Genomic DNA, 18,166 nt, shown 5'->3' with positions numbered 1-18,166 from the left:
ACAATATCGAGTCAACTAAAGTGGCTAAGCATATGCTGCAGTCTAAACGAGTCTCTTCCATCACATTCAGGACCAGGAATTTTACAGTTATCTTCTCTCTGAATCCACAACAACTTCGCGGTACCTACCTTTCTCCACTCAACCACCTGTTCCTGTCCGCTCATCTCACGAATTGGCGCAAGATTTCTCTCGCGCAGTGTTCCATCGCATATAACTTAGCTTTTTGGCTCACCATTCTCCAACATCGTACTCTTCGTGACGGAACAACACACAAGATCATCATCACTGCTCCAGGGCAGCCCAGTCACAGTCACACAACGAATGATCTGACTTCTAGCGATGTCCTTGATTTTGCGGCAGAATGACTGGTCCGAAATAACAAACGGAGTGGGGTATATAAGGATTGGACTGGAGAACGAAGTCCCCTGTCGACCCGGGCAAATGATGGCGTCGAGAGGGCCTACCAGGTCATCACATCCACTGGGGTGTGTCTCTGAAGTGAGAAGTGATGTCCAATCTTCCATCGCATTCCATTTGCCTCCGGATGCTTTTATTCAAGAGCCAGTTAGGATGGGCTCAAATGATCTTGAGCTCATCCACACCCTAAAAAATCAGACCATCGCCCAGCCCTGTCGTCTTAAGGTTTCGGGAAGTTCCGTCGCGCTAACCCCTCCGCGCGTGAGTGAAAACTCGGTACGACATCCATGTTCCAAAATAGTACACATCCGGCGAGTTCATGGATTTGATTGAGGATCGTGTAGCAGACATTGAGCCCTAATGAATTTCCTCCAGACACATGAAAAGGATGACGTCATGTTGCGAAAGAAGAGGTCTTAGGGCTCTTGGGTGCCATCAAACCTTTCCATCTAGATCAGTAGGGCGGTTCGTCACGCAATTCTCCAGTGTTTCTGGCGAGTTTGGCTCTGTGTGAACTTGAGGCCCATCGCCGAACATCTACACCTTTGCAATATGTCAGTTTGGGTACGCCTGGTCGGAGCCTGTGGCCATTTGTTTTGGTTGTGGATGTGAGTGAAGGAAGCCGGGATCCGTTGCGTTTATACACCCAAAACACGCTCTCCATGACATCCAACGAAAAAAAAAAAAAAAAAAAAAAGACTCACCACCCAACCATACACCCGCGCCGGTCGAGTAGAGGTGGAATGGTTACGAAAAACCCCGGTGGTTTTTGCGCCGACACGACTGGGGGTCGAACCCAGAAAGTTTTCGATTGACGACGTGGGCGTGCCTGGCGAATCTAGGTGCCTCCTCTCAATACCGCTTGACCACACTCGGGTGTGGCCATTGAGGGGAGGCGGTTGGAAGAGATGGCCGGAGCTTGGACTCATAAAGGGTGGTCAATGCTTTCTTCCTCTGTCCTTGGGGCTCGTTCCCCAATCTTCTTCACAGAGCATGACGAGGACAACAGTGTCATGCATTCCCTTACCCTATTTGCGCTGATTACCGCTCCTACCGTGCCCTCAACTTTTCCGACTCCTCCGGTCAACCACTCCTCACATCTCCTGGCTTACCATCTCTCGCCGCTGTTGTGGCTTCCGGAGTCGAAGAAGCCGCCACAATTACGTTTCTGTCCCTGTACCAACAATTAATGTGTCTTCTTTTTCACCCAACCCAGGAAACTGACCGTTGACAGGTTTTATCGCTCTCACCGACCCCCTCGGCCACGGGATTACATACCCTCACCCAGTCAAGTACGTTGCTAAATCCCAGGGAAAGACGAGTCACCAACCACGATATTCTACTAGCCTTGATGAATCACTGACAATCCCCCCAGAGCATAATACTCCCTGAAACATGGGTTTGCGGCATACTTGGGGTGGTTTAGTGTCCCATGACATCCGAGGAACACGTCGGAGGTCGAAACAGAGTTGGGCCAAGACCAGACGGCCCCACTGATGAATCCTGTCTCGAAGGACACCCACCAATCAATGGTTTCGTGGTGTAGTTGGTTATCACGTCAGTCTAACACACTGAAGGTCTCCAGTTCGAACCTGGACGAAATCATGATATTTTGCTTCTTTTTTCTTTTTGTTTTTCTTTTCTCACGTTGTGTAATATCTTGGGTCTCCTCTGTTCTGTCCGTCGTTTGGCACGTAGTTGGTTGGTTGATTTAGTGAGGCCTACTTTCGTGCTAATTCGGCATGGCCTGGGCTACCTCATGGTCATGCATCTGTTGGCAAGTGGGGCCGCGGTTGGGGAATATGGTGGCTACGTCATCGGCCTCGGGCCACAGGTGCATAAAGGCACGCTTCGACTCGGCTTGTGACTGTGGGAGGAACAACAAACGTCAACTCTCCAGACATCTGCAAGGAGCGGCTCTCTACCCTTTCCCCGAGTACTTCGAAGTTATTCCAAACACAAAGCAAAACAACTCTTTCAACATGCCGCTCGTTGTTCCAGGAGTCACGGCCGACAACCTCGGCGACGACCAAATCCAAGAGTGGGCCAACAAGTTGGTGGGCAAGACCATCTCGGACACTCCCAGCTCAGAGACGGTGAGTGAAACGATTCTCAGGGCTTCACTCTCGACAACTTGGAACTGAATGCTGACATCTCTGCCCGACCAGACATTCTGCAGGACTGAGCTCCCGCAGGAGTCCCGCGTCATCCCCCCTGGGGCGATCGTGACCAAGGATTATAGGCCGAACAGGCTGAATGTACATGTTACCGAGGATGGGACTGTCACGCATGTTACTAAGGGTTGAAGGAGAGGGCGAGGAATCCTGAGTGGGAGTGATAGAATAGGAGACGGAGTATGGAAGGAGAGGAGTATGGAGTCATTATAGATGGCATGATACCAGTAATCCAGCCTTTTTGACATCCTGACTGTCGTATCTAATGATTCCCCCTGGTCCCAATGGTTGTCACTATCTAGTTCGCGCTTTACTTGAGGGACGCAAAAGCCTCTATTTTGGCTGGGCTTCCAGCTTAGAAATGTAGGCTCAAGCCTCGAGAGACATGACGGAGTGTTTGATGTCGTTGGTCATTTGTTCTGACATACGATTACCTTTCTAGCTGCTCTCTTTGCTGAATCAACCATCAGGGAACTTCTAACTCAGCCGGCCAGAGTGTTTCCCGGAGGCGAGGTCACGGAGGTTTGGGTGCTTTTCATGTATGCTTTCAGCACAGGGCACAGCGGTCCGGCAGGGAGCCCCGCATTCCCGGTCCGGCCCCCTGTTAAAGAGCCCCACATCTAGCCAACCCCACCCCCACCACCAAGCTTTCGCGCTGAACAGCAGATCGCGGGGCATCCCAACCACCAGCACCGTCAGCAAAGATCACAACGATACTGCTGAGATTCTCAGTCACATCTTGACAATTAAGCTCACTTAGTTGCTAGATCCAACCATACAGCTGTCACAATGTTTAAGAAAGAGTACGTCCAACAACCCCCCATCCGACAATCGACTGACCACTGCTAACCCTCTCTATTACGCAGACTCCACGGCGGGCCCAAACAAAAGCTCAAATCCTCCGTCCAGCGGTCCATCCGCCAGTCGCTGCTGTCCACCTACCCTCTCCTGACGCCCGTCATCGACGAGGTCCTGCCCAAGAAGCACTCGCTCGAGCAAATCAAGCTGCCCGACCGCGCCTCGCTGTACGTCATTGACGGCCAGCCCATCGCCTACCAGATCGACGGCGGCGTGCTGCTGCCCCACCTTCGCTTAGTCCATCGCTTCCCGCAATGTTTCCCGACGATTCAAATCGACCGCGGCGCGATCCGCTTTGTGCTCAGTGGCGCGACGTTGATGGCGCCAGGGCTGACGAGTAAAGGAGGGAGGTTGCCGATCCCGGTGGATCGGGACGCTGCTGCCGTTGCCGCCGCTGGTGGCGAGGCGAAACCGGAGGAGAAGAAGGAGGAGGCGGGAGAGGGGGACGAAGGGGAGGAGGCCGTCAAGGTGCCAAACGAAGGACCGGATGAGGACGGGCATTGGAGCAGGGAGCTGGAGAAGGGCGAGCCGGTGGTGATTAGGGCTGAGGGAAAGGAGGAGGCCGCGGCAGTGGGAATATTGACTATGGGGACCAAGGAAATTAAGGAGAAGGGCAAAGGTCCAGTGCTGGAGGCGTCACATTATCTTGGGGATGGGTTGTGGAGGTTAAACGTGAAGGATTGAGCACAGAACATGGGGAGATGGGGTTTGGGGTTGATGGTGATGGACAACGACAGGCAATGTTAGCTAGGATAACACGGGGTGGGTCATAGTGCGTTTTGTGTCGAGTAACCATACCCAACACAATTGGATTGTCTTGCACCGCATGAAGCCTATCTCGACGGCTGAGACGAGCCGCCAAAGTTACCATCCATATGAGCTTGTTGTTGGTGCCCTATCCGCTACTGCTGTGTTGCACCAATATGGTCATCGTCCAGCAGACTGGGGAGGAAGGTGAAAGGATGGAGACAATGCGAGCAGTCCAACATATCTAGCGTTTCTAGACACACCAATTTGATTTTCCCTTACGAACTGGCTTCTGATTGTGTGTCTGAGAGGCATGAAGCTGTCAGAAGCCGTTGAAATGCTAGGGTTAGGGATGGTTGTTCCTTGTTTCCGGCCTGGAAACCAGTGACGCAGCAGGCGGGGCCAAGTCTTGGCGTCCTGAGTCCTTTTGCGCAAACATCCATCGCCAAGGCCGGCCGCGGCCCGCCCCTCCTTCACTCCACTGCCGCCAACCCCCCCCACATCGTTGATGTCAGAGCACGCCAGGCGCCTTAAGGCCGTGACCTGACGGTTCTTCGACCTTGCTTTTCCCGAAACCTAACCGACCAAACCATCCAAGGCAGTCCGAGAAGACCGATTATCCCCATCGCTCGACTCGACGCCAATCTGCGAATCTTCAGTCTTGCCAACGGACAGAACGATTGCAACCATGGCTTCGAGGGGCGTTTCGGTGCTCAAGTTTGTCGGCACCGTGTCGCTCGGTGTCTTGACGGTACGTGAATAGCCACCGCCCTTCCGGATGGATGGAACTTGGGATGGAGGTGACTACGTCGTCCACCCTGAGACGATGGCGACGACAATGATGGTTTGGAAGTCATCCGTCCGTCGCTGATCTCAAGCATTCCCACAATCGGCGTTCAACGGCGCTTGCTAACTGGCAACTCGCTAACCTTTCTCTCACGTTCCACAGGGTGTATCCTACTCACTCTCCTCCCTGACCATCCCGGCGCTGCTCACCCTCCCATCCGCTTCCACCGCCGCGCGGGCTCTTGATGCCCTCTCCTCCGCCGCGACACGCCATCTGCGCACCCTCGCCTCCGTCTCGTCCACCGCATTCGCCCTGGCGTACCTCTTTTCCCCACGGCCACTTCGCCACCCGTACCTCCTGTACACCTCCGCATTGGTCTTGACCTCCTCGGCCGCCGCTTCCGACTACTTCGCCCCGTATCTGCTGTCCCTGGGCCCCGCTACCCCCGGCACCACCGCTTCGTCTCGCAAGGAGGCTGCCGCCGCCGCCAAGGAGAGGCAGAGGGAGCGTGAAAGGAAGGCCCGCGCGCGCATGGAGGCTAGCTACGAAGTGCTCCCCGTCGGGTCGGATGCGCACAGCGAGGGCAGCGCCGAGGATGTTGAGCCCGAGGAGGCCGAGGTCAACGGCGAGGAGGTGAGGGCTGAGGTGGAGGGCTTCCTGAAGCAGCAAATTGTGAGGAGCGCGGTCGCTGGGCTGGCGTTCCTGATGTCGGTCGTGGGGATCTGGGGTGATGGAGTCGCGACGGTTTATGGCCCCGCGGTGGTGATTGAGGTTTGAGCTGGTTGGGGGGAGCATCGATGATCAAGGCAAAGATGTTTGGGAGGCGGTCTCAAAGAGAGATGGGTCGGCTGTTGTGATCTTGGTGTACTCCATTTTGCATCTTGGGATTGTGTGATGAAGAGTTCTCTTCTCCATTCTGTCTTTTGCTTGTTCTCGGAGACTCGCCACTTTTTGTCAAAGACTGTATCTAACTAAGATCACAATTGTATCCTGCATTCGGGTGGCTTTCTGTATCATTGGACATTGTCACAGAGGTCAAGCCTCGACGCCCCTAAGCCTCATCGGGAATGATGTCGTCTTTCCTCAGATGTATAAAGGTACACCTACCTCAAACATCCCCGGTAGGTACTCATCTCTCTGTGCAGGCGCAGCCCATATCCCGTTCAGATCAGGTACCTAACTCCCGTCTAGGGATGCAAGGGAATATGTCCAATTCCCCTGGATTACTTTCAGATGGCTTCTTCAACTCTCAACATTCATCGCCTGCCATTGTTTAACAACATCCAAACCATGTTCTGTCAGTCGCTCGTTTAGAATTAATACCATTACTTTGAAGTATCTTGAAAACTCTGAGTTGGAACGCCCCAACGCGCCGCCCTTGAATCGTTCTCAATCTGCTTCAACGGAATCTCACCGCGCCCGGAACTACCAAATTACCAAGCGATCGTCATGACGAGAGGGAAGTGGCATAGCCGATGGCAGGATGCTCGTCAACGGTTCTGGGCGCGATACGGCGCACCATTTGCTCCTCCGGCCCGGATATCCAAGACCCCTCCTCTGGACAGACCCCCAGTGCCAACGAAGCCAGTTAGCCCCAACACTCCATGTGGCAGACCTCCATCGCCGTCCAATCCAGCCAACCCTGGCAAGATGTCCCCTTCCGAATCGCAGAGAAAGAGCCAGTCTCGACGTCTGTATCTCGCCGGTGCTTTGCCTTCAGTGGAATCCTTGATCCAGCCGTCCCACGACGCCAATCTGGACATTTCTCCTTCATGCCCGGCGATATCCTCCACATCGCCATCAACGTCGTCCAGAGATGCTCCCCGTCGAACACCCAGTCCTCACCAGCTCTTACCTCCCGGTCTTCCCCTCGACGAAAGAATCCGCGTGCTCCGCGACCGCAGAAGACAAGAAGTAAGAGACTGGGAACATCAAACCGGGCCGTCCCGCCGCCCTCTCTCCCCAGGCCAACTACTACAGGCTACGGTGAAGTTGGAGACACCTGACTTCGCGGTAACTCAAACACAACCGAATTCAAGGACGGACACCATGGACCTGAGCAACCGGATACGCATCACGTACCCCCTGACACCTCCGAGCACACCGGGATCCTCACCTCAAGCAACACCGCCGACCTCCCCTCGGTTTATTTACCACACATGTTGCAAGGCGTGCAGGGCAAGTGCTGAGCGTGAGGCTGAGGAGAAACTTATGCAACGGGTGAGTGTGAGGATGAAGATGCAAAACCGGAGTCTGCCCTCCACTTCATGCTTGACTTCAGCCTCGACTTTGATTGAGAGCTCAGAGATAATACGGACAGATCACTCGAGAAAGAGGCGGAGGAGCATCGTTGAATGGACAAGCGCGTGTAGAAAGAAACTTGGCCGGATCAAATCTACATTGCTGGCAAAAGGCAGAACGTCGAGGGAGTGTGGGCCAGTGTTGGGGTTGGCGTTTAGCTCAGGATGAGGATTTGATTTTACAGGGTCGGGACAAGCAGCAGCTCATCGCCGGCGATGGCTCTGATATGGTGGTGGTGAAACATGCATATCGTCAACAATTATTCAGTTAATTCTTGCTGCTATAGCCTGTGTTCGAGTTGTCCAGCGAACATCAATTAATGCTGTTGCTTCGGTAAAGATCCCGTCCCAGCTTCCTCCCATTCGCATGGTACACAAACCGTTCTGCTCAGCAGCCAAATGCAACAAAAGTGCGCAGTGGACTTGGCTCTCGCCGTTGCACCCGCTCGCGCTACCTAGGCGGATCTCCAAACTACCCATTCCAAGCAACAAACAAGGCAAGATGGCCGAGCGGTCTAAGGCGCCGTCTTCAGGATTCTGATTGGCGGTCCGAAAGGGCGTGGGTTCGAATCCCACTCTTGTCACAAACTTTTTCTACTTTTCTCATATTTCATTTCATTTTTATTTTTCTACCCAGCACTGGTGTTTTCGAACCGATGTTGCAGTTTTTGGATGTCTCTGTTTCTAAATTGTATGCTGCTCGATATCACCTCTATGTTGTCCTGGATGGAAGTTTGCTCTACCGATTCTCGGCCGTCTTTGTGGTTTTGAGTCTCTGGACATGTCAGATGCGCCGATGCGCCGATGCACCAAGCCGATCCACATCCGGCTCCGTGGGACCGCACCCCAGATCTTGGGAGTCTTGGCTGGTTGGCCGGGGCGCCGAAACCCCCTGTTCGGAGAACAATTTGGAGGCTTTGCCGGCCTCAAAACTCCGCGGCAGAAATAATCACAGCGAGGTTTGGATATAAGCCGACTCCAATTGCGCCTGGCCGAGCGCTCTTTTTCGTCTTTTCCCTGTGTTTTCTCTGCCCTCACTCAGTGTATACACAATTGTAAATACAACTCTCTTTTTTGATCTCGACGCCGTCGGCCCGTCCCGATGCAGCCGACCCTGCCCCTCCTTAGTCGTGCAACCCGCCCCGCCGCCGCAACTCTCTCCTTTGCTCTTGGTCGGTCGCGGGTTGCATTCTTGACTTCTATTAGTCGTCCATCACTTCCATCACTCTCTTCACCCAAGACTCAGATCCCTTCAGTCTTTCTCTCCCAACCCACCCGCCTCTCCTCGCGCACAATGGCCTCAGCCTGCTCCTCCTCCCCCCGCCCCAACATCGGGGGCGGGTTCGAGCGCATCCCCAACACCTCCATCCGCGTCCTCCGCACCGTCGAATCCCTCCGCCGCTGGCGCCGTCCGCACCTGCTCGACCAGCGCTCCGTCGCCCTTGTCCCGACCATGGGCGCCCTGCACGAGGGCCACCTGTCCCTCATCCGCGCCGCGGCCCGCGACAACCACCACGTCGTCGTCTCCGTCTACGTCAACCCGGCGCAGTTCGGCATCCGCGAGGACCTCGCCTCGTACCCCGTCACCTGGGACGCCGACTGCGCCGCGCTGGCGAAGCTGGACCGCGAGCTGGCCGATGACGGGCACAATTTGGGACGGATTTCGGCGGTGTTTGCGCCGACCACGGAGGAGATGTACCCCTCCGGATTTCCGGGGCAGGAGGTGGATAGTAAAGGGAGCTTTGTCACAATCACGCCCGTCGGGGAGGTCTTGGAGGGGAAGTCGCGGCCGACGTTTTTCCGTGGCGTTGCGACGGTGTGCATGAAGCTGTTCAACATTGTGCAGCCGGAGCGGGTGTATTTTGGGCAGAAGGACGTGCAGCAGACAGTGGTGATCCGCAGGTTGGTCAAGGACTTTATGCTGCCCATCGAGGTGGTGATTGGGCCGACCGCCCGGGCGGAGGACGGGTTGGCGCTGAGCTCGAGGAATGTGTATCTTGGTGAGAGGAGGCGGCCGGTCGCGACGGTGCTGTATCGTGCGCTGAAGGCCGCGGAGGAGGCGTATGTGAAGGGTGGCGCGAGGGATCGGGAGACGGTACTAGGCGCGGCGCACAAGGTCTTGGATGATGTTCTCGCTGAGCAGATGGCGCTGGGGCCCGACCAGAGGGTGCGGTTTGAGGTGGATTACATCTCGTTGGCGGATCCGGAGACGATGGAGGAGCTGCACGTGGTCGATCCAGCGCGTGGCGGGATTCTGAGCGGTGCGGTCAAGATGCTGCCTGTGGAGGCGCCAAGGGAAGGCGAGGATTTGGGGCATAGCGGCGGCCCGGCGGTCAGGTTGATCGATAACATCATCTTGAAGCCGGAAGGGGAGAAGCAATAAACGACACTACGAGAGGGTCTCTGAGGCATGGGTGGCACTTGTTTTGCATCTGTTCGGCGTACTGGAATGTGTTTTGACTTTATGTTTTGATGCATGGCGAGATTAGAGTAGAGTTTCAGGCAAATAGACGGGAGGCGTTTACGTACACTTGTCACAATCATAGGGGTTTCCGCCAACTTCTTAAAAGCGAACGAGGACGCTGGGGTAGGGGGGAACAACATGTGGAGACGCTGGTAGCGGAGGTTCTGGCAATGTGAGGGTCTCCATGAGAGAATTCATCGATGTCGAAATTATCACCTAACACAGCGTTTAAAACTATCCCGTTTGTGTGTTGAAGTCCCAATGATCATACCGCCTCTCCAATTCCGTTCTTGAGACAGTACACGGCCCAACTACCTGAGTAATTGGTGACGGACTTGAGGAAGAGCATAGGAAGGGATCTTCGCAAACCCCAGATCCCGATGGACTTCGAATGGCTCGGTGAGAACATGGGGCAGCCATTCGGTTTCACTTCGCATACTACGAGTGGAATGCTATGGTCTCTCAGTTCATTCCCGGAGACGACGGTTGACCCAAGGTGAGAGAGATTCCATCATCTCATAGTCTTCGTCCAAGTTTCACTCCAGCGACGCCTTCACTGCCATCGCGAGATAAGTACTGGCCAGTAATGTGAAAATATATTCCGGTGAAGCGCTAAAAAGTTCTCTCGATGACGAGAGACAAAAGAATGTGAAAGGGCGCCCTCCACTTGATTCCTCGACCAAGTACATGTGCAAACCCTTTTCCTCCTCCAACATTTCCGGAGCCAACAGAACCCAGATCTTCCACGAACGCTTTCTCCATGCAGTCCTTATTTACCCTCTCTTCCGTCCCGGAAGATGCCTTGGATTCCTCCGCGTTATCCCTTGGCCCGAGCCGCTGACCGTCGATGGGCCCGGCGACGGCGTGTGGTTGCCCCCATGCGTCGTTTAAGGGCAGAGACGCCAGTTGGTGGCGAAGATGACATGGACGCTTCCATCGAAGGAGTCCACCTGTCCCGTTCGTCGCGCGTTTTTGCCCTCGCATTAGCCATTGTTTCCCAACATGAATGTGATGGTACAGCGTAGTTTGTCTTGATTTCCCCCAATCTTTTCTTGTCTTTTCCCTCTTTCGTCTTGTCTTCATCTTTTTTTCCCTCCTCTTGAAGTTTCTTTTATCTTTTCCCAAGCCAAACCCGAAGTATAAAACAAGCAACAAGTGGATAAACGAGGGGGTGTACACAAGAAAAAAAGAAGAGAAAACGAAGGTATTCACAAGAAAAGACAAGAAAGTGTACAGAAAGAACAGAAAACATCAGAACTCAAACAAAATAGAACTAGCACTTGCGCCAGCCAAGCTTGAGTTTCTGGGGGGAGCTCACAGTCATGACACCCTTGTTGGGAGTGTTGATCGGGGTGATGCGGATCTCCGAGTTGACGTTGAGGATGGCCGTGGTCTTGCCGCAAGGCGAGAAGGACTCGATGCCGACGCCGGCGAGCAGGTTGTAGTTGTCCTCGTACGGCGAGGCGAGGTTCTTCTGGAACACGACCTCCTGGCTGTTGTCGCCAGCGAAGGTGTAGCCAGCACGGCAGGTACCAGTCTGGCCGGCCGCCAGGCTGGCGTAACCCTGGAAGCGGGTCTCGATGATGGAGAACCTGGTGGGCGCGTCAGCATCCTTGATTGTCTTGGGCGACACATATTTAACGCGAGTCTAGAAATCTTGTCTCTTTCTCTCTTGTTAGACGCAAAACTCACTGGTAGCCCTCGGGGAACTGCAGGTTGATGCTGATGCGGCAGTTCTTGCGGCTGTCGGCGACGGAGGTGCCGGGGCCGGCCTGGACGATGTACCTGTTGGCGAAGCATTAGCGGCAGCTGTCCCTTCACTCTATTCAAGATGTCACGAACTCGTCGAAGGCGACGTCGAAGACGGTGCCGGTGGCATCGACGTTCACGTAGGCATGGCCAGCCGGACAGCCAGAGCCGATAGCGCTGACGTTGAGGATCTTGATCTCGCCAGGCTTGGGAGTCAGGTTGGCCGCGAGGGAGCGGTCAATGACGGCGGCGACGGCAGCGCCGACGAAGCTAAGGACGGGGAGGAACTTCATGTTGATGGAGTGTTGTAGACGGGTGGCAGGAGTCAGAAAAGACAAGATATTATGAGGCAGATGAACGAAGAACTGCTGACGACGGTGGTGATCGGTGAGGAAAGACAGTCACCAGCAAAGGTGGCGAGACCTCCTTTTATAGACGTCGAGACTCGCCATGGCTTCGTGATAAATGTTTCCCTTCGCCCTTCTCAACACCATCGTGTAGAAAGACGCTCAGGAACATCGGACCTCACCTCCGAACGCCACCAAGCCGCGAGGGGTAACTCGGGGCGAGCTAGATTGGTGGCGTTCCTGATCTCTGCTAGCGCGTCGCAGTCATAGTCCTCTCCCCGCTCAAGATAGTTGATGATGCGATGGTTTCTGGACCAGTCGGACCACTCACGTTGCGAACATGGCGAAGGGCAGTCCTGCCCGGGAAGTCGGTTAAGGTTAAACGGAGCGAGTAACACCTGGAAGGCATCCCGGATTCCAGTTTCCTGGCAGACAGGTGAGCCAGACTGGAGGAGAAGGTGACTTCATGGTGGGAACAGCGTCGGGTCACCTAACAGAATGCCTATTTTTATCACTGTTGATATTGCTTCGATATTAAACAGCACCTTGATATGTGCCTTGACCAGGTCGCTGGAGCCTGTTCACTACTCTCATGTGATCGGTTTGTGGGGGAGTGTATCGTGCCTCGAATCCGAGGAGGTAGGGAGGGACTTTGCTCTAGCAAGTTCCCGTCCTGTATGAATAATATCAACTACACCCGGATTGGCCGGACCAGAGCAGACAAAGGCATCAAATCAGGGGCCTCCACACCACCAACAAAGGGGCAGGCTGCTCAGCCTATTTTCTATGAGTTTGGTAGGTAGGTGAGGCACTTTGTGTATGTCGTCTCCTGAGTCTCCCCGCGGGCCGAGGTAGTCCGGGGTACCTATGTTGAGAAACCGCCTTCATTGCACACACCACTATGATCCCAAGTCCGTGCCAGTGCCACCATCAACGGCCGACGCATTTAGGCTTTGGCCCCAGTCAACACCACCAAAAGCAATGTCACGCCGATTGCTTTGTGAACCCCGAGATGAATGGCAACATAACATTATTCATGTCACCCACGAGGGAGCGTGACAAACAGCAGATGCATATTATTACCCCCGTCCCGCTGTCATGATGTCAACCTCTGCTACTACATACACTTGGCATCGCTAACGGACTTGGCTTCAATAGGGTGAGTGTAACTGTCGCCCCTGAGGTAACTGCTTGTCCCGCGCTCGTGGTCTAGGCTTGGCCCGAAAAGAAGCGCAAGACAATTGGTGGGGGATCATATCGGCACCAGCCGGCGGATGACAGCATTCGACTAATAGGACGGGACGGTTGTACTGTACATACAGTACAACGTCTCCCCGCCTGTCACGGACAAAATGTCCCGGTACCGCGGAGCGATATCAAGGGTTGACGATCTTTACCACGCATAGTCCTATGCTTGGCGATCAGGTTCCAGGGAATTGGGACTATGGACGTTGTGCTTTATTTCCGCTTAACTTGGGTTTTCATAACTCTTCAACTTGAATTGCTCCTTGGACCTGTCAAACCCAACAACCTGTATCGGGCGAAAAGAGGCAAAAAAAAGGATGACGCGGAAGAATCGGTTGATTGGGTGACATCCATTCCGTCAACAGGCCTCCCGTCGAAAGACTTCATCTATGGATAAAGTGCTCCACAGCTTGGCGCATCAGCCGTCGGGCAAGTTCCCTCCTACGAAGGAGTGTTGTCAATATTTGCTTTCAATATGAATGCCCAGTGCTGAACCCGAGGTTGCCTCCCCCATTGCTGCGCACTGCTTCGGCGTTGCAACAACTGCCCTCCCCCTCTCTTCCCGCCCTTACAGCTCAAAGCGTGACGACTGGCTCATGTTGATGCATCTCTAACGAGGCAGGTAGCAGTTTTGATATTAGGTGGCGCCCGTCGGGAACATCACTATCAAGTAAGGCACTGAGCGGAAACACTGAGTGGAACTTTTTCCATTCCTGCCAGATTCACAGCGAGGTGAATAAGGAAGGGCATGTGGTATTTTTAGAAAACAATCAAAAAAAGACTCTCGTCGACACGCAGAAGCAAGACTAGCAGACGGGAACAACCTCTTGAGACCTGACCGGGTTAACTGGCTGCTTGCTGCGGCTGTTGCAAGGACAGGATGTAGTCCGCAACCTGGACAAACTCCTCTCCAAACTGCAGCTTCTCTCTCCACCGTGCGGGGATAGCATCGACGCCGTCCCGCGCTCCCAGAAGCCCACCTGCTATGGCTCCATTGGTATCCGTGTCCCGGCCAAAGCGGACCACATCCACCAGGATGTCCTCGAGGGGACGAGGGTCGAACAGCGCTGCCACTGCCAGAGACAAGGACTCAATGACATGGCCGGACGCGCTGAACGGGAAAACCTCTCGGGCGTTGGTGGCGCCCCGGGGTCCCCTGTTTGCCAGGTCGGGCAGCTGCACGAGGGATTTGCCAGCGTCAAGAGCGGCATCAACCTTTTGCGCCGCGGCCGTCTCCGCCTGAGCCAGCTCGGCGGCACGTGCCACGGCGGCCTTACCCGCCTGCCATGCCTCTTCCACAGACTTCCCATCCACCAAGGCGCGGACCATGGCGTTGTATGCGGCGCAGGCGATGGTGCAGTGGAAGTCGTTGTGCGTCACGGCTGAAATGTCGATTGATTCGGCAAAGGCCCTGTCCGCGTCCGGCTGGAACAGGGCCGTCGGGATGCACCGCATGAGCGAGCCGTTGCCGGCGCGGCCTTCGCCGGCTCCGCTGGTGCGCGGATCGCCGGTGTGCTTGAAATTTGACAGCCCGGTAGCCGTGGCGCCGCCGACATCCCGTGGTCTCTGACCCCGCTCGCGGCCCGGCCAGCGCCCGTCGTACCAGTCCACCATGTAATAAGCGGCTACCTGGACAACGTCCGGGGCTGGTTTGGAGGAGCCGGATGCTTTGTGTTTCTCCACGTCGCGGTAGGCGAGCAGGACGGCGCGCGTGAGATCGGTGTCATCCGTGGCATGTCCGGGCTCCCAGTCGAAATGACCTCCGCCGACAATATCCCTCAACCCATGGGGATACGAGCGCTGTATGTCTTCCCAGGCCATGAATTCAAGTGTAGCCCCGAGGGAATCGCCGGCGTGGACTCCCAACAGGGCGCCAAGGATCCTGTTCCGGAAGGTGGGTGGCGAACCTGATGACATTGTTGACTCTTCGGTGAACGATTGCAAGTGATGAAATTTGATGACAGGGGAAAAGCATTCCTGGTGATAGAGGCCTTGGAGAGTTGTGGTTGTCAGCCTGGTGGTATTATAATACTCAAAAGAGGATGTCGTCGCAGTCATTACCCAAACGGGAAATCAGGGGTTAGGGTTGCTAAACAGCACTTTTGTCATGGACGACATGTTTCTTATTCGGCTATCCTCGGTCAAGCAAAGGTCAACTGGTTCCAGGCTGGGAGGTAAAATCGCATACAAGGACACCGAGTATCGATCACTGCGCGCCCGCCGCGCCCATCATAGCCGTACGCCTGGCCGGTGTAGCCCCAGCGGGCGAGCTGGGCAGGACCGCCGGCATAGCCCCACCAGAAGTAGTTCAGTTCAATCAAACATTTCGCCGATCTCCTCACCCTCGTCGGGCGTGACCGCAAGCTCCAGCAACTCGTGTGCTCGCTCCACTGTCTCAGCATCAATCCCGGCCTCGAGCACTAGATCCTCTTCGGCGAAGTTGAGCCGGGCGAGCGTGAGAAAATATCGTTGAGATCCCCCATGTGCTGCCGCGAGTTTTGTTGAGATGTTGACCACCTCAGAGGTACATGGGTTAGTAACCAGAAAGTGAAGAAGCGACGTGGCTTGAGAGATGAGGCGGCACAGGAGGGCCATGGGGTCAGCCGCCTGCGAGACACCATCTTCAATGATCTCGTCATGGGGCTGTTCTTTGCCCGACGAAACATCCGCAGCTGCACCTTGACTGGGTTTATCAACATCCATAGACCCAGAACCGGCCGGTATCTGGCTTTCTGGATTATCGGCCTTGCCTCGTTGGAGTGGAAGGTCAGAGTCATAGAGTCGATCGATGGCCCAGCACAAGCTGGAGACCAGCCGGGGGACCGCCTCCCCGCTCTCTGCGATCTGCAACGCCCCAAACGCGCTCGTGGCAAATGCCGAAAGAGTGTGTAATGCTGCAAGCCGAGCAGTGATGAGCTTTACCATTGCGTTAGCCGCCCATTGGGGAGGTTCGCATAGGTATGTCGTGACGCAGTCTATGAGGACCCCAGCAACACCCTCGGGTGTGGTCGCTTCAGCACGTCTACCCGTTGAATCGGGGGATGGTATGGGTCCAATGGACTTCGATGTAACCGAAGATCGCAGCATCGACATCATGGTTAACCACTCCGTCTCAGGGGCTGCTGGCGCGAGAACCATCAATATGAAGTCGAGCTCAAGGGACCTCCAAAAGTCCTCTTGCGGCGATGGCGGCGGTGGATCGGGCGGTTCTGTTTCATGCATAGGGGCCGGGAGACATCCCAGAGCGGCAAGATGCAGGACAGACAAACACTGAAGGACGTCGATGTGATGAGAAAGCTGCCGGATTCCCGGATCCGCATGTGATGAGAGATCACCATCGGCAGTCTTTAGCCGGGGCAAGACAACGAGCTTGCACGTTGTGGCACAAACAGGGACAAGCGATGGGATGACTTGGGGGGCCACGTCGATCGCGTTCAGTTGCAGTATGTATGCCACGAGGGCCGCCAAATGGTATATGGGACCATGGTACCTCTCGGTGAGGCAACGATGCCAAAGCTCAATGATCAAGTCGGCAAACTCGATCAGGAGACTCACGGGATCACCGGGTTGACCGAGTTGAGGCAACCGTTTGAGGAGGATGGATGCCAATGACTGCTTAGAGTTGGATGGGAAGGCGTACCGAGAGAAGACTTCGAATGTTGGTGGTTGGCCATGACTTGTAGCATGGTCCAGGAAAAGTCTCAAGAACTGGCCATGAATTGGTTAACAATTTGTTTTCCTCTGAACCAAAGATTGGAGAAATAGCAAACAAGACCTACATCAAGCTGGAGCCCAGAAGGACGCATTGGCCGCGACGTTCCGGGACCAGCCGACGCTTGGACAGTGCCTGGAGGAGCATCATCTCCATCCGTTTCCAGAGCAAATGTCGGACTGTCAACGGCGGGCCGTTTCCGTTTCCTCGTAGGCGTGCGGTCCGAAACCGACGCAATCGTTGCACCTGCATCTTTGCGCCGGAGACTTTGGCCCTTGCTTGGGCTGGCGAGAAGCTCGACGCCATCGAAGCCATCAGCCATTCCCCATGTCCTATTCTTTCGGGGCGTTGATGGCCCATCCTTCCCTTCTTTGCGCTTCGCTTTTACTCGGCCCAGTTCCTCTCTAAGGTCCTGCCGGGCAAATTGCAGCTCAGTTGCAAGGTTGCGCTCCGCAATACGAGCCTGCTCCGCCAATCGTTCCTGTTTGGCCACCTGTTCGGCGTTTTCCTTCTTGAGACGCGCCACTTCAGCTTCATGAGTGGCTATGGCTTTGTCGTACTTGGATCTTAAGATGGAGGCTTCGCCTCTGGCAGCGGTGAGATCAGACTCGAGTTCGGATAGGCGAGCCTGCAGTGCCGCGATGACATCGCCTTGGTGATTCGGGCCGGCGTTGCTGTGGCCTTGCGAGGCCTGTGCTGTATAAGGTCGAGGGATCGACACGGCCGGTGGCCCTCCAAATTGAGATGGCCGTGGCACCTGTTGCGGTGCTGGCGGCGGGCCGGGTTGATATCTTTGTGAGGATACTGTTGTGGCATAACGCTGGGATGGCGGGGCGGGAGGATATCGTTGTGAGGGCACGACAGAGGGATATCGTTGCGAGGGGATAGGTTGGCGGAGAGGCGCCTGCAGTGGACGCTGAGGTTGAAAGGGGACTCGGGACGAGGGGTAGCCAGGCTTTGCTGGCGGCACATGGTGGTGAGGGAGATGCTGGTTCCAGCGATGTGTCCCTGCCAGCGACGTCTGTGGACGCGCCGGCTGGATTGGGAGGGTCTGTTGCTGGCGCTGGAGTCCTGGCGGCGGCTGAGGAGGTTGGGCAAGTTGGTCAATCACGACAGTGTCGTCGAGATCGTCGTCCTCGAAGTCGTGATGGAAGGATTCATGGCGAACGGGAGGCGCAGATTGGGTCGGGCCCGGCCTCTGGGCTTGGGTAGCCTGTATGGCATTGTTTTCGAGCTCCTGTAAGACATCGTCGTTAAGGTTGTCGAACTCGTCGTCCGAAAAGTCATCCATGGCCGCTGGTGCTGACGGAGCTGCACAATAACGGGATTGGGTATGCCATCGACGACGGGTCGTCTTCTTCTTGTC

The 18,166-nt window shown here is 55.3% G+C and overlaps 8 protein-coding genes and 2 non-coding genes across 10 annotated transcripts; 6 read left to right on the top strand and 4 right to left on the bottom strand.

The window, feature by feature from the left end:
• The first annotated feature begins 1,948 nt into the window (after window positions 1–1,948).
• Window positions 1,949–2,022, top strand: VTJ04DRAFT_t71. The gene has a single exon. It is a non-coding gene; the product is annotated as a tRNA-Val (tRNA).
• A 377-nt stretch (window positions 2,023–2,399) lies between these two features.
• VTJ04DRAFT_4311 (uncharacterized protein) lies at window positions 2,400–2,723 on the top strand (the record flags this gene model as incomplete). The annotated part of the gene is made up of 2 exons (XM_069362308.1): window positions 2,400–2,513; window positions 2,586–2,723. 2 exons carry the CDS (start codon window positions 2,400–2,402, stop codon window positions 2,721–2,723), a joined length of 252 nt encoding a protein of 83 aa, XP_069219267.1.
• A 657-nt stretch (window positions 2,724–3,380) lies between these two features.
• Window positions 3,381–4,133, top strand: VTJ04DRAFT_4310 (uncharacterized protein; the record flags this gene model as incomplete). The annotated part of the gene is made up of 2 exons (XM_069362307.1): window positions 3,381–3,394; window positions 3,458–4,133. The coding sequence occupies 2 exons, from the start codon at window positions 3,381–3,383 to the stop codon at window positions 4,131–4,133; spliced, it is 690 nt and encodes a 229-aa protein (XP_069219266.1).
• Window positions 4,134–4,884: 751 nt separating this feature from the next.
• On the top strand, window positions 4,885–5,760 carry VTJ04DRAFT_4309 (uncharacterized protein; the record flags this gene model as incomplete). Its single annotated transcript, XM_069362305.1, has 2 exons — window positions 4,885–4,947; window positions 5,146–5,760. The coding sequence occupies 2 exons, from the start codon at window positions 4,885–4,887 to the stop codon at window positions 5,758–5,760; spliced, it is 678 nt and encodes a 225-aa protein (XP_069219265.1).
• Window positions 5,761–7,779: 2,019 nt separating this feature from the next.
• Window positions 7,780–7,867, top strand: VTJ04DRAFT_t72. The gene has a single exon. It is a non-coding gene; the product is annotated as a tRNA-Leu (tRNA).
• Window positions 7,868–8,577: 710 nt separating this feature from the next.
• Window positions 8,578–9,666, top strand: VTJ04DRAFT_4308 (uncharacterized protein; the record flags this gene model as incomplete). The annotated part of the gene is made up of 1 exon (XM_069362304.1): window positions 8,578–9,666. One exon carries the CDS (start codon window positions 8,578–8,580, stop codon window positions 9,664–9,666), a length of 1,089 nt encoding a protein of 362 aa, XP_069219264.1.
• A 693-nt stretch (window positions 9,667–10,359) lies between these two features.
• On the bottom strand, window positions 10,360–10,731 carry VTJ04DRAFT_4307 (uncharacterized protein; the record flags this gene model as incomplete). The annotated part of the gene is made up of 1 exon (XM_069362303.1): window positions 10,360–10,731. One exon carries the CDS (start codon window positions 10,729–10,731, stop codon window positions 10,360–10,362), a length of 372 nt encoding a protein of 123 aa, XP_069219263.1.
• A 289-nt stretch (window positions 10,732–11,020) lies between these two features.
• VTJ04DRAFT_4306 (uncharacterized protein) lies at window positions 11,021–11,789 on the bottom strand (the record flags this gene model as incomplete). Its single annotated transcript, XM_069362302.1, has 3 exons — window positions 11,021–11,339; window positions 11,440–11,532; window positions 11,590–11,789. The coding sequence occupies 3 exons, from the start codon at window positions 11,787–11,789 to the stop codon at window positions 11,021–11,023; spliced, it is 612 nt and encodes a 203-aa protein (XP_069219262.1).
• Window positions 11,790–13,931: 2,142 nt separating this feature from the next.
• VTJ04DRAFT_4305 (uncharacterized protein) lies at window positions 13,932–15,005 on the bottom strand (the record flags this gene model as incomplete). The annotated part of the gene is made up of 1 exon (XM_069362301.1): window positions 13,932–15,005. The coding sequence occupies one exon, from the start codon at window positions 15,003–15,005 to the stop codon at window positions 13,932–13,934; it is 1,074 nt and encodes a 357-aa protein (XP_069219261.1).
• A 396-nt stretch (window positions 15,006–15,401) lies between these two features.
• VTJ04DRAFT_4304 (uncharacterized protein) lies at window positions 15,402–18,091 on the bottom strand (the record flags this gene model as incomplete). Its single annotated transcript, XM_069362300.1, has 2 exons — window positions 15,402–16,796; window positions 16,868–18,091. The coding sequence occupies 2 exons, from the start codon at window positions 18,089–18,091 to the stop codon at window positions 15,402–15,404; spliced, it is 2,619 nt and encodes an 872-aa protein (XP_069219260.1).
• Window positions 18,092–18,166: the final 75 nt, after the last annotated feature.

This window comes from Mycothermus thermophilus (assembly GCF_041956435.1).
Source record: "Mycothermus thermophilus strain CBS 625.91 unplaced genomic scaffold VTJ04scaffold_3, whole genome shotgun sequence".
NCBI lineage: Eukaryota > Fungi > Ascomycota > Sordariomycetes > Sordariales > Chaetomiaceae > Mycothermus > Mycothermus thermophilus.
This window is presented reverse-complemented; position numbering and strand designations above follow the sequence as displayed.